This window comes from Mus caroli, unplaced genomic scaffold (genome assembly GCF_978045245.1).
Source record: "Mus caroli unplaced genomic scaffold, Mus_caroli_1 scaffold_2, whole genome shotgun sequence".
NCBI lineage: Eukaryota > Metazoa > Chordata > Mammalia > Rodentia > Muridae > Mus > Mus caroli.
Window position 1 is genome coordinate 112,020,004 of NW_028227257.1, and position 13,632 is coordinate 112,033,635.

A 13,632-nucleotide genomic window follows, 5' to 3' on the forward strand; every position below is an offset into this window, starting at 1 on the left:
TCCGGTGACCTCAGAACCCCAAATGCCTCCAGGTTCCTCAAATTCCCAATTCACCCAGGTGTCCAAGTGCTCCTGGGTTTCCAAATATCCTCATGACCCTCAGTTCATTCAGGTTTCTTGATATCAACATGTGCCCAATATTTCCCAGACCCCTGGCACATTCTAGTCTCTCTAGAGTGCTCAGGGACACCAAATGTCCCATTGGTCCTTGTGGGAAGCCACATGTGCCATTGCAGAGTGGCGCTGGCTTCTGCTGGCCACCACGCATACATAGGCAGTAAAGTTTTTTTGCCAAGATGAGGTTTTGAGAATTAACCAAAATTAACCAATCAGATGAAAGAGAAGTTGACCAATCAGATGAGAGAGAAGTTAACCAATCAGAAGAGAGAGAAGTTAACCAATCAGGTGAGAGAGAAATTAACCAATCAGATGTAGGCATGAAAATGAGGTGGTAAGCATCAACCAAGCACAAACAATCCAGGTGTGAGACACGCCTCTCCTAGGCCTATATAAAGCAGCACCAGTGCTGGGCTCGGGGTCTATTCGCCTCTACAATCAAGCTCTCCCAATAAACGTGTGCAGAAGGATCCTGTTGCAGAGTCGTTCTTGCTGGTCGAGTGGACGCGCGCAGGAGGTCCTATCCACATAGAAGTAAATGATGGGGGCAAACTATGTGGCAAAAGTAACAGCAGGAGTTAGAAGGACATTTCCAAATAATAATGCCCAGTTATCACATGGGCCTGGCAGAAGTGACTAGCATGCTTTGAAAGTTGGATGCCCATGGAGTTCTGGGACTTGGAGGACCTCAGTATGTGTGCATTTCCTTCAAAGAATGTTGAGCATAGCTCCCATGGCTCAACCCCAGGTTTCTTTGGTGAGCATCATCATATACTCTCAAGACTGAAATTTTACAAACTTTCTTCATCTTTAAACAGAGTTTAAAAAGTCCTAACCAAAGAAAGGGTAATATAATCTCTGGATAAAATATTTGCCTAGTTCATGTGAAGTCCCAGGTTAAATTGTCAGCATCCACCCACCCCTGCTCCACTATACACACACAGCCAAAATAAAAATCCTAAGATAAAGGATCCTGCATCTATTGCCACTTCTAATTCATCTACAGCTTTGATTTGTTTCTGGGGTGGACTATGTCACTGTCATTCCAAAACAAGCTAAACTGGATACATAAGATGCGGCATTTGTAAATACGCCTTGTCTCCACCTTCTGTCAATTAACAAGGAAACGGGAAGACTTACACCTTGCTTTTACTCTCGACGGCATAACGCTTAGCTGTCCATCCAAAGACATCTTGCTTAAAGGTATCAATGTCTCTTTGCAGAAGCAGCTTGATGATAAGTTCTGACCCACACCTTACAGCATACATAAGGCTGCTTCTAAAAGAGCAGAGATAGAGCCTTGCTGTTGGTTGCCTTAGTAAGGTTGTTAAGCCTCTCAGTGCATATGCTTTACCACACTATTGCCTATGTATATAGAATTGACCATTTACTAACAGACACAAACATCTTGGCAGCTCAAAGAATCCTAATGTAAAGTATCTCCAGGACTAAGAGGAGAAAAATAAACAGAAAACCCACTCTTCCAATTGTAGAATTTCCATTCAATGTCCTTTCACAAATACCAAAACTATTTATCAAATTAGGTGAATATTTAAGTAAAGAATTAATCATTTCATCCTTAATCTGGTATATTATAATTCATAATGAACTGAAGATCAGAAGAGAAAAGCTTATTTTCATGATTAACATAATAATATAATTACAAAATAAATCATTTAAATAAAAATAGTAGTAACAATGTTTGTAGGAGATGATCGTGTACTGGAGCCAAACAGGGCATAATATAGAATAGGTACTGGCATAACCCTGCTAAGGAATCAGGAAATAAACCTAACAATGTGCAAAGTTTCTAAGGTCATCCAATCGGGAAGTAAGAAAGCTGGAAAAGGCTCGGTTTTGTGTGAATATTGAGGTTTCTCCGTATCACCCAGCTATGCTTTTTACTCATCCAAACGTCTTCAACAAATGTAGCTTTTCATTCTTTTGACCAAAATGATAACGTTTCAAAATAAAGAGGGGAAAGTGAAAAGAGGAGAGTACCATGAGGTAAAAGAAATTCATAGTCACTGAGGGATGACCCAATAATAGTTTGACAAGAAACCTGATGCAAACAGCCATCTAGCAAATTTTCGTTTTTGAAAAGAAGCGGCATATAGGAAGCAAAGCTGACAAATACTGTAAAGAAGCTAAAAGTCACACGGTGACTCAAACATTTAGATTAAGATCTTAAAAACAAATAAAAGACAAATCCCTAAATAAGCTATCTGACGATAAGTTGCAATACAATCAATCAAAACCATTTCATATCATCAGGAAATATAGACTCTTGGATGTTTTCTTTGTGTTGTTCATAGTGAATGAGTATTTTTGTACCAAACTGGTGGTATAGGTTAATATTATTTCAGTAAGTAAAAGGCAACTTTTTCCTATTAATTGAACATCATGCCTTGGGTGATATTTACATCATCAAACTCATTAACTTTATTAAAGTACAAGGATTCTTTTTTTTACCTTCCCAGAAAATCACATGTCTTTTCATTTGCTCCATTGTTGATTAAGAATTCTGCCATCTTCTCCTTGTTTTGTTTCAGAGCAAGCAAAAGCGGTGTGATCTTGTTCTGTCCAAATAAAAATCAATCATGAACTGAAAATTAGTAAATCCTTGAGCACAAAATCATGAACACCGATGAGAAATGACTGGCAGTTCCTTCCTCAGTTCACTGACGTCCATGTATGTGGCTCCCTTTCCACAAAATCCTCCCACCCAGAGTGACCACATAGATCCATTCCCAAATCCAGGGAAACCCTTCCTGCTGCCACAGGCTTTGCTTCTGTCAAAACATGCACCATGGTGTGTTTTGGTCATGTGATAGCCACCATCTAAGCAAAAGCTTCTTGATTCTCTGTCTTTATTTCAACAATCCATAGCAAAAGCCACAAAAGTCAAAACTTTATTGTTGCTGGCAAAGGAACTAAATTACTCTGTCTAGGTTGTATTCCTACCTAAGTTATGAAGAAAGATCTCTTTTCCAAGTGTCCCAGGGACCACCTGTCTGAGCACATGACAAAATTGAAATACAGGCCCCCTACCAGAAAAAAATATTCTCTTATTCTGCATAATTTCTATGGTTTTTTTTTAAACTGCCTTTTATGGCGGACGTTAGCATTTAAGGGACAGTGTTGAGAGCTTTGAGATGGGGCAGAGGTTTCCTGCAGTTAGAGGAAACTTGTTCATTCCCTTTTACCTGTGGGGCCAGAGCCTGGGACACAACACCAGCATCTCATTCCCTATCAGTCACTTAGGAAAGTGGGCCCTCCCTTAAATGAACGGGCTTCAAAAGAATTTTGATTTTCCTTACTCTAAAACAAGAGTCTTATTTAACTGTTAGAGAGTTAAAATGATATGAAATTCCATTCTCAATTGTAATAATAATTTCAGGCCCTAGGTGTGTGGTGATGCACACCTTACATGGCAGCACTTGGGAAGCAGAGCACAAAGATCACTGTGAGATCAAGGTCAGCCTCATCTATACAGTGAGTTCCAGCACAGCCAGAACTATATAGTAGGGAGACTCAGTCACAACATGATGATAAGAATGGTGATGGTGTTGGTGTTGGTGATGATGATGATGATGTTATAACTATGAAGCACAGCTACTTTTGGGTTTTATTGAAGTTGGCTTTTGTTTTTTTTTTTTGTTTGTTTTTTGTTTTTGTTTTTTTGAGACAGAATTACACTATGTAGCCCAGGCTAGCATCTTGGACTCATGGTTCTCTCCAACAGTCCCCTAAGTGTTATGATTCCAGGATCTATGACACAGTGGCTTGTGCCTATGTAATTTTTAATCTATTTTTATTCTGGCTTCATTTTAATTACTACTTTAAGCTGTTTATTAAGCAAACCATAAGATAAGCCAGGAGTAAAAACGCAACGGTTTTATCAATAATAATTCTAACAGTGATCTATACCTATTACTTTTATGATGAAGAAAGCCACTAGGTCACTTTATCTGTATAAAAAGGTACAATTTTGTTGGCAATTGTCATAATCTTTTAGAGTTAACTACAATTAACCTAATAGTACATGCAGGCATTTCAATGTGAATATCGCTGAGACAGAGATAAAGAAACAGCTTTAAAATGACAACTTCAAATGCTTAAAGTTCAATCCCATTGCTAAGGGAGTAAGAGGAGATGACCATATCCCTATAAATTGTTTTGGAAGTTTAAAATCTTTATCACAAGACACCATTAAGCAACTGTTGTTCCAAACACACACTTAGGCTAAGTAGGTGCTGTCTGGTAATTTGAAGGGGTTTGTAGCAAACTTGAGTACTTGTGGTCCTCAGATAATAGGGACACCTACAGGCAGCAGACAATAAAAGGAGCTAAAAGCATTCTAGACTTGTTCACTTAAGAGCAGCTTGAAGCCCACATTTCTTTTTTTTAAATTTTAATATTTTTATTACATATTTTCCTCAATTACATTTCCAATGCTATCCCAAAAGTCCCCCATAGCGCCCCCCACTTCCCTACCCACCCATTCCCATTCTTTTGGCCCTGGCATTCCCCTATATTGGGGCATATAAAGTTTGCAAGTCCAATGGGCCTCTCTTTCCATTGATGGCCGACTAGGCCATCTTTCCATAGATATGCCAATAGAGACAAGAGCTCCGGGGTTCTGGTTAGTACATCATGTTGTTCCAACATAGGGTTGCAGATCCCTTTAGCTCCTTGGTTACTTTCTCTAGCTTCTCCATTGGGAGCCCTGTGATACATCCAATAGCTGACTGTGAACATCCACTCCTGTGTTTGCTAGGCCCCGGCATCATCTCACAAGAGACAGCTATATTTGGGTCCTTTCAGCAAAATCTTGCTAGTGTATGCAATGGTGTCAGCGTTTAGAAGCTGATTATGGGATGGATCCCTGGATACAGCAGTCTCTAAATGGTCCATCCTTTCATCACAGCTACGAACTTTGTCTCTGTAACTCCTTCCCTGGGTGTTTTGTTCCCAATTCTAAGAAGGTGCACAGTGTCCACACTTTGGTCTTCATTCTTCTTGAGTTTCATGCGTTTAGCAAATTGTATCTTATATCTTGGGTGTCCTAAGTTTTGGGCTAATATCCACTTATCAATGAATACATATTGTGTGAGTTCTTTTGTGATTGTGTTACTTCACTCAAGATGATGCCCTCCAGGTCCATCCATTTGGCTAGGAATTTCATAAATTCATTCTTTTTAATAGCTGAGTAGTACTCCATTGTGTAAATGTACCATAATTTCTGTATCCATTCCTCTGTTGAGGGACATCTGGGTTCTTTCCAGCTTCTGGCTATTATAAATAGGGCTGCTATGAACATAGTGGAGCATGTGTCCTTTTTACCGGTTGGGACATCTTCTGGATATATGCCCAGGAGAGGTATTGCTGGATCCTCCGGTAGTACTATGTCCAATTTTCTGAGGAACCGCCAGACTGATTTCCAGAGTGGTTGTACAAGCTTGCAATCCCACCAACAATGGAGGAGTGTTCCTCTTTCTTTTTTTTTAATATATTTTTATTACATATTTTCCTCAATTACATTTCCAATACTATCCCAAAAGTCCCCCATAGAGCCCCCCACTTCCCTACCCACCCATTCCCAGTCTTTTGGCCCTGGCATTCCCCTATAATGGGGCATATAAAGTTTGCAAGTCCAATGGGCCTCTCTTTCCATTGATGGCCGACTAGGCCATCTTTCGATACATATGCAGCTAGAGACAAGAGCTCCAGGGTTCTGGTTAGTACATCATGTTGTTCCAACAATAGGGTTGCAGATCCCTTTAGCTCCTTGGGTACTTTCTCTAGCTTCTCCATTGGGAGCCCTGTGATACATCCAATAGCTGACTGTGAACATCCACTCCTGTGTTTGCTAGGCCCCGGCATCGTCTCACAAGAGACAGCTATATTTGGGTCCTTTCAGCAAAATCTTGCTAGTGTATGCAATGGTGTCAGCGTTTAGAAGCTGATTATGGGACGGATCCCTGGATACAGCAGTCTCTAAATGGTCCATCCTTTCATCACAGCTACGAACTTTGTCTCTGTAACTCCTTCCCTGGGTGTTTTGTTCCCAATTCTAAGAAGGGGCACAGTGTCCACACTTTGGTCTTCATTCTTCTTGAGTTTCATGCGTTTAGCAAATTGTATCTTATATCTTGGGTATCCTAAGTTTTGGGCTAATATCCACTTATCAATGAATACATATTGTGTGAGTTCTTTTGTGATTGTGTTACTTCACTCAAGATGATGCCCTCCAGGTCCATCCATTTGGCTAGGAATTTCATAAATTCATTCTTTTTAATAGCTGAGTAGTACTCCATTGTGTAAATGTACCATAATTTCTGTATCCATTCCTCTGTTGAGGGACATCTGGGTTCTTTCCAGCTTCTGGCTATTATAAATAGGGCTGCTATGAACATAGTGGAGCATGTGTCCTTTTTACCGGTTGGGACATCTTCTGGATATATGCCCAGGAGAGGTATTGCTGGATCCTCCGGTAGTACTATGTCCAATTTTCTGAGGAACCGCCAGACTGATTTCCAGAGTGGTTGTACAAGCTTGCAATCCCACCAACAATGGAGGAGTGTTCCTCTTTCTCCACATCCTCGCCAGCATCTGCTGTCACCTGAATTTTTGATCTTAGCCATTCTGACTGGTGTGAGGTGGAATCTCAGGGTTGTTTTGATTTGCATTTCCCTGATGATTAAGGATGTTGAACATTTTTTCAGGTGCTTCTCAGCCATTCGGTATTCCTCAGGTGAGAATTCTTTGTTCAGTTCTGAGCCCCATTTTTTAATGGGGTTATTTGACTTTCTGGAGTCCACCTTCTTGAGTTCTTTATATATATTGGATATTAGTCCCTTATCTGATTTAGGATAGGTGAAGATCCTTTCCCAATCTGTTGGTGGTTTTTTTGTCTTATTGATGGTGTCTTTAGCCTTGCAGAAGCTTTGTAGTTTCATGAGGTCCCACTTGTCAATTCTCGATCTTACAGCACAAGCCATTACTGTTCTATTCAGGAATTTTTCCCCTGTGCCCATATCTTCAAGGCTTTTCCCCACTTTCTCCTCTATAAGTTTCAGTGTCTCTGGTTTTATGTGAAGATCCTTGATCCACTTAGACTTGACCTTAGTACAAGGAGATAGGAATGGATCGATTCGCATTCTTCTACATGTTAACAACCAGTTGTGCCAGCACCATTTGTTGAAAATGCTGTCTTTCTTCCACTGGATGTTTTTAGCTCCCTTGTCGAAGATCAAGTGACCGTAGGTGTGTGGGTTCATTTCTGGGTCTTCAATTCTATTCCATTGGTCTATTTGTCTGTCACTATACCAGTACCATGCAGTTTTTATCACAATTGCTCTGTAGTAGAGCTTTAGGTCCGGCATGGTGATTCCACCAGAGGTTCTTTTATCCTTGAGAAGAGTTTTTGCTATCCTAGGTTTTTTGTTATTCCAGATGAATTTGCAGATTGCACTTTCTAATTCGTTGAAGAATTGATTTGGAATTTTGATGGGGATTGCATTGAATCTGTAGATTGCTTTTGGCAAGATAGCCATTTTTACAATGTTGAACCTGCCAATCCATGAGCATGGGAGATCTTTCCATCTTCTGAGATCTTCTATAATTTCTTTCTTCAGAGACTTGAAGTTTTTATTATACAGATCTTTCACTTCCTTAGTTAGAGTCACGCCAAGATATTTTATATTATTTGTGACTATTGAGAAGGGTGTTGTTTCCCTAATTTCTTTCTCAGCCTGTTTATTCTTTGTGTAGAGAAAGGCCATTGATTTGTTTGAGTTAATTTTATATCCAGCTACTTCACCGAAGCTGTTTATCAGGCTTAGGAGTTCTCTGGTGGAATTTTTAGGGTCACTTATATATACTATCATATCATCTGCAAAAAGTGATATTTTGACTTCATCTTTTCCAATTTGTATCCCTTTGATCTCCTTTTGTTGTCGAATTGCTCTGGCTAGGACTTCAAGTACAATGTTGAATAGGTATGGAGAAAGTGGACAGCCTTGTCTAGTCCCTGATTTTAGAGGGATTGCTTCAAGCTTCTCACCATTTACTTTGATGTTGGCTACTGGTTTGCTGTAGATTGCTTTTATCATGTTTAGGTATGGGCCTTGAATTCCTGATCTTTCCAAGACTTTTATCATGAATGGGTGTTGGATCTTGTCAAATGCTTTTTCCGCATCTAACGAGATGACCATGTGGTTTTTGTCTTTGAGTTTGTTTATATACTGGATTACGTTGATGGATTTCCGTATATTGAACCATCCCTGCATCCCTGGGATGAAACCTACTTGGTCAGGATGGATGATTGTTTTGATGTGTTCTTGGATTCGGTTAGCAAGAACTTTATTGAGGATTTTTGCATCAATATTCATAAGGGATATTGGTCTGAAGTTTTCTATCTTTGTTGGGTCTTTTTGTGGTTTAGGTATCAGAGTAATTGTGGCTTCATAGAATGAGTTGGGCAGAGTACCTTCTGTTTCTATTTTGTGGAATAGTTTGTGAAGAACTGGGATTAGATCTTCTTTGAAGGTCTGATAGAACTCTGCACTAAACCCATCTGGTCCTGGGCTTTTTTTAGTTGGGAGACTATTAATGACTGCTTCTATTTCTTTGGGGGATATAGGGCTGTTTAGATCATTAACCTGATCTTGATTCAACTTTGGTACCTGGTATCTGTCTAGGAACTTCTCCATTTCATCCAGGTTCTCCAGTTTTGTTGAGTATAGCCTTTGGTAGAAGGATCTGATGGTGTTTTGGATGTCTTCAGGATCTGTTGTTATGTCTCCTTTTTCATTTCTGATTTTGTTAATTAGGATGCTTTCCCTGTGCCCTCTAGTGAGTCTGGCTAAGGGTTTATCTATCTTGTTGATTTTCTCAAAGAACCAGCTCCTTGATTGGTTGATTCTTTGAATAGTTTTTCTTGTTTCCACTTGGTTGATTTCACCCCTGAGTTTGATTATTTCCTGCCGTCTACTCCTCTTGGGTGAATTTGCTTCCTTTTGTTCTAGTGCTTTTAGGTGTGTTGTCAAGCTGCTAATGTGTGCTCTCTCTAGTTTCCTTTTGGAGGCACTCAGAGCTATGAGTTTTCCTCTTAGAAATGCTTTCATTGCGTCCCATAAGTTTGGGTATGTTGTGGCTTCATTTTCATTGAACTCTAAAAAGTCCTTAATTTCTTTCTTTATTCCTTCCTTGATCAAGGTATCATTGAGAAGAGTGTTGTTCAGTTTCCACGTGAAGGTTGGCTTTCTATTATTTATTTTGTTATTGAAGATCAGTCTTAGTCCATGGTGATCTGATAGGATGCATGGGACAATTTCAATATTTTTGTATCTGTTGAGGCCTGCTTTGTGACCAATTATGTGGTCAATTTTGGAGAAGGTACCATGAGGTGCTGAGAAGAAGGTATATCCTTTTGTTTTAGGATAGAATGTTCTGTAGATATCTGCCAGATCCATTTGATTAATAATTTCTGTTAGTTTCACTGTGTCCCTGTTTAGTTTCTGTTTCCATGATCTGTCCATTGGTGAAAGTGGTGTGTTGAAGTCTCCCACTATTATTGTATGAGGTGCAATGTGTGCTTTGTGATTTACTAAAGTTTCCTTAATGAATGTGGCTGCCTTTGTATTTGGAGCATAGATATTCAGGATTGATAGTTCCTCTTGGAGGATTTTACCTTTGATGAGTATGAAGTGTCCCTCCCTGTCTTTTTTAATGACTTTGGGTTGGAAGTCTATCTTATCAGATATTAGAATGGCTACTCCAGCTTGTTTCTTCATGCCATTTGCTTGGAAAATTGTTTTCCAGCCTTTCATTCTGAGGTAGTGTCTATCCTTTTCTCTGAGATGAGTTTCCTGTAAGCAGCAAAATGTTGGGTCTTGTTTGTGTAGCCAGTTTGTTAGTCTATGTCTTTTTATCAGGGAGTTGAGTCCATTGATATGAAGAGATATTAAGGAAAAGTAATTGTTGTTTCCTGTTATTATTGTTGTTAAAGTTGGCATTTTGTTCTTGTGGCTGTCTTCTTTTAGGTTTGTTGAGGGATTACCTTCTTGTTGTTTCTAGGGCGTGGTTCCTGTCCTTGTATTGGTTTTTTTCTGTTATTATCCTTTGAAGGGCTGGATTCGTGGAGAGATAATGTGTGAATTTGGTTTTGTCGTGGAATACTTTGGTTTCTCCATCTATGTTAATTGAGAGTTTGGCTGGGTATAGTAGCCTGGGCTGGAATTTGTGTTCTTTTAGTGTCTGTATAACATCCGTCCAGGATCTTCTGGCTTTCATAGTCTCTGGTGAAAAATCTGGTGTAATTCTGATAGGCTTGCCTTTATATGTTACTTGGCCTTTTTCTCTTACTGCTTTTAGTATTCTATCTTTATTTAGAGCATTTGTTGTTCTGATTATAATGTGTCGGGAGGTATTTCTTTTCTGGTCCAGTCTATTTGGAGTTCTGTAGGCTTCTTGTATGTTCATGGGCATCTCTTTCTTTAGATTTGGGAAGTTTTCTTCTATAATTTTGTTGAAGATGTTTGCTGGTCCTTTGAGTTGAAAATCTTCATTCTCATCCACTCCTATTATCCGTAGGTTTGGTCTTCTCATTGTGTCCTGTATTTCTTGGATGTTTTGAGTTAGGATCTTTTTGCATTTTACATTTTCCTTGATTGTTGTGCCGATGTTCTCTATGGAATCTTCTGCACCTGAGATTCTCTCTTCCATCTCTTGTATTCTGTTGCTGATGCTGGTATCTATGGTTCCAGATTTCTTTCCTAAGGTTTCTATCTCCAGTGTTGCCTCATTTTGGGTTTTCTTTATTGTGTCTACTTCCCTTTTTAGGTCTAGTATGGTTTTGTTCATTTCCATCATCTGTTTGGATGTGTTTTCCTGTTTTTCTGTAAGGACTTCTACCTGTTTGATTATATTATCCTGTTTTTCTTTAAGGATTTGTAACTCTTTAGCTGTGTTCTCCTGCCATTCTTTAAGGGATTTTTGTGCTTCCTCTTTATTGTCTTCTGCCTGTTTAGCAGTGTTCTCCTGCATTTCTTTAAGTGTGTTATTAAAGTCCTTCTTGAAGTCCTCTATCATCATCAGGAGAAATGCTTTTAAATCTGTGTCTAGCTTTTCCGGTGTGTTGGGGTGCCCTGGACTGGGCGAAGTGGGGGTGCTGGGTTCTGATGATGGTGAGTGGTCTTGGTTTCTGTTAGTAAGATTATTACGTTTACCTTTCGCCATCTGGTAATCTCTGGGGTTAGTTGTTATCGTTGTCACTGTTTAAAGATTGGAGCAGAAGCTGTGTTCCACTCACCAGCAGTCCCAAAATCCTGCGGCGGGGGTCGTGGGTAGCTGGCGGGTGTCAGGCAACCCTACGCTCCCGCTACCCCGGTGCTGATCCGGCCGGATGAGGCCTGTGGCCCTACTCAGGCCGGTTTCTGCTTCCCTAACTAATGCAGTCTCAGGTCCCGAGCACTTGGATTGGAGCAGAAGCTGTGCTCCACTCACCAGAAGTCTTAAGATCCTGTGGCGGGTGTTGTGGGTAGCTGGCGAGTGTCAGCAGACCCTGCGCCCCAGCTGCCCCGGTCCCACATTTCTTTAAGAATCTCCTTGGGCTGGGTTTGGTGGTACATGCCTTCAGTCTCAGCACTCTGGAAGCAGAGTCAGGAGGAATGAGTTCAAGGCCAGCCTAATCTATGAAGTTTTGCTGTGAATGGTGTTTTAAAATGCTGAACAATCAAACCTTAATTTGTATATTAGTAGTCAATATTATATCTCAGAGCTCACAATTGCTTAAGATTGTTCATCCTTCAGATGCTATTAATTCTCAAATTTGCAATTGCTTATGCATATACAACTCATAGAAAAAATGCTGTCCTTTTAAGAAGGCTGTTTTTAGATATTTAATAAATTGTTCTGGATTGCCTGGACATCTTAAAGCAATGCCATGCTAGATTTATATCTCAGGCAATCTATAGGTCCTATATGTAAGATAGATTGGATATATAATCTTGCTCTTTATATATTCAGTTATGATTTAAGATAATATTTTAATATTCTTGAAAATTGTATATGTCAATTTCTTTGCTATTAGCGTCCTCAGTTACTACTTGTTCCCACATAATAGTGTTAATTCTTGAGGACTTATACTTAATAAATTGCTGCAAATAAATACTCTTATTCTAAGTTAATAAATAAATAAATTATGCACATGTGACCATTAATAATTTTTCAAGCCTTCTAGTTACAACCACTCTTTAAGAGAAACAATTGAAAGTGCAATTAGTCACTGCCCATGTTACATGAATACTGACTATAACAGTCAAGTATTTGATATGTTTTATCAACAAATTATTAATTCTCAAGGACAAGGTATTGTGGAACTTTAAAACTTTAACTTCTTAAAAGACAAAGAAGGGGGACTATATATCCATGTGTATATTATTTAATGTATTCCCGTGCACATTATTTTAATCACATTTTTATTTTAGAATTTTGAAATTTAGATGTCAAAGAACTTAATAAATGCTTTATAGTACCTTAAAAGGATCTACTTATTGGCATATGGTTTGATCCTAAACAGCTACCTTATTAGGAAAGGGAAAAACATAGGTTCTCTCCACAGAACGCTGCAGAAGCATGATGGCTAATTCGTGTGGCAAGCTGGCAGGTGAGTTGGCTCAGTGCCCTGACTGAAGTGACAAGGAAGCTAAATTGGATACATGTCTTTGATCCGTCCTTGCTTGCCATTTTTCCAGTTTGGACAAGCGAAGCTGACTTGCTTCAAGCTTTTTAACTTTATGGTAAAAAGAATATCAGAGACTGTGTATTCTGACTTAGAAAGATTAGTCATGTAATAGTCATAATGATTCTTCTATTTTCTTCAATGTGACCAGTTATTCTAACTCAATCTTGGACTGGTCTAGTAATAAATCCAATATTAGAGATTCCTATTGAAGATAGCTAAAACTCTTAATTACCTAGCAAAGTTAATTAGGAGCACAGCCTCCACTTCCAGAGAATCTCTGGCCTTTTTACTAATTCTAATAGCCAGCTCCCCCACACCTGGAGGCCAGAGCCTGAGCTTGATTGTTGCTAATTTGCAACTGAATAAAGTACCTGGGCTTACACAAAGAAGCTTTTATACTGTTGCTTCCCACTGTCCCACCTTTGTTTCTCAAGCAGGCCAGCAACACCCTTCAGCCTGACTGCAACAGGAGTAAAATCTGCTTCCAACAATGCAGGTGGCAGTTATTATTATTGTCCAGCAAGAAGTATTCTAGTACATATTGTGGCTTTGGTCTGATTTGGGAATATGGTGTGCCATGAAGGCCTGACAGTCAGTGACGGGCAACCAGATCACGGAATCATACCAATCTAAGACAGGGGTACATGCCAAAAGGCAGTGGTTATTGATAAAACACCACAGAGCCATGTTTGTGTAAATTATTACACATCCTAGCTGCATGTAACCTCCTATGACAGAATTGGATGGTTTGGGAGGATCTGAGA

The 13,632-nt window shown here is 39.5% G+C and overlaps 1 protein-coding gene across 4 annotated transcripts in view; it reads right to left on the reverse strand.

Moving 5' to 3' along the window:
• LOC147005902 (uncharacterized) overlaps positions 1-13,632 on the reverse strand; it is a 59,247-nt gene that overhangs the window by 38,598 nt on the left and 7,017 nt on the right. For 3 of the 4 annotated variants that reach the window (XM_085834807.1, XM_021156225.3, XM_085834805.1), the window contains exons 4-5: positions 2,590-2,696; positions 1,258-1,395 (exon numbers count right to left, since the gene is read on the reverse strand). In XM_085834807.1, coding sequence (XP_085690933.1) covers positions 1,258-1,395; positions 2,590-2,696 — 245 coding nt within the window. The remainder of the gene's footprint in view (positions 1-1,257; positions 1,396-2,589; positions 2,697-13,632) is intronic. The other variant, XM_085834806.1, reaches the window with a different exon arrangement.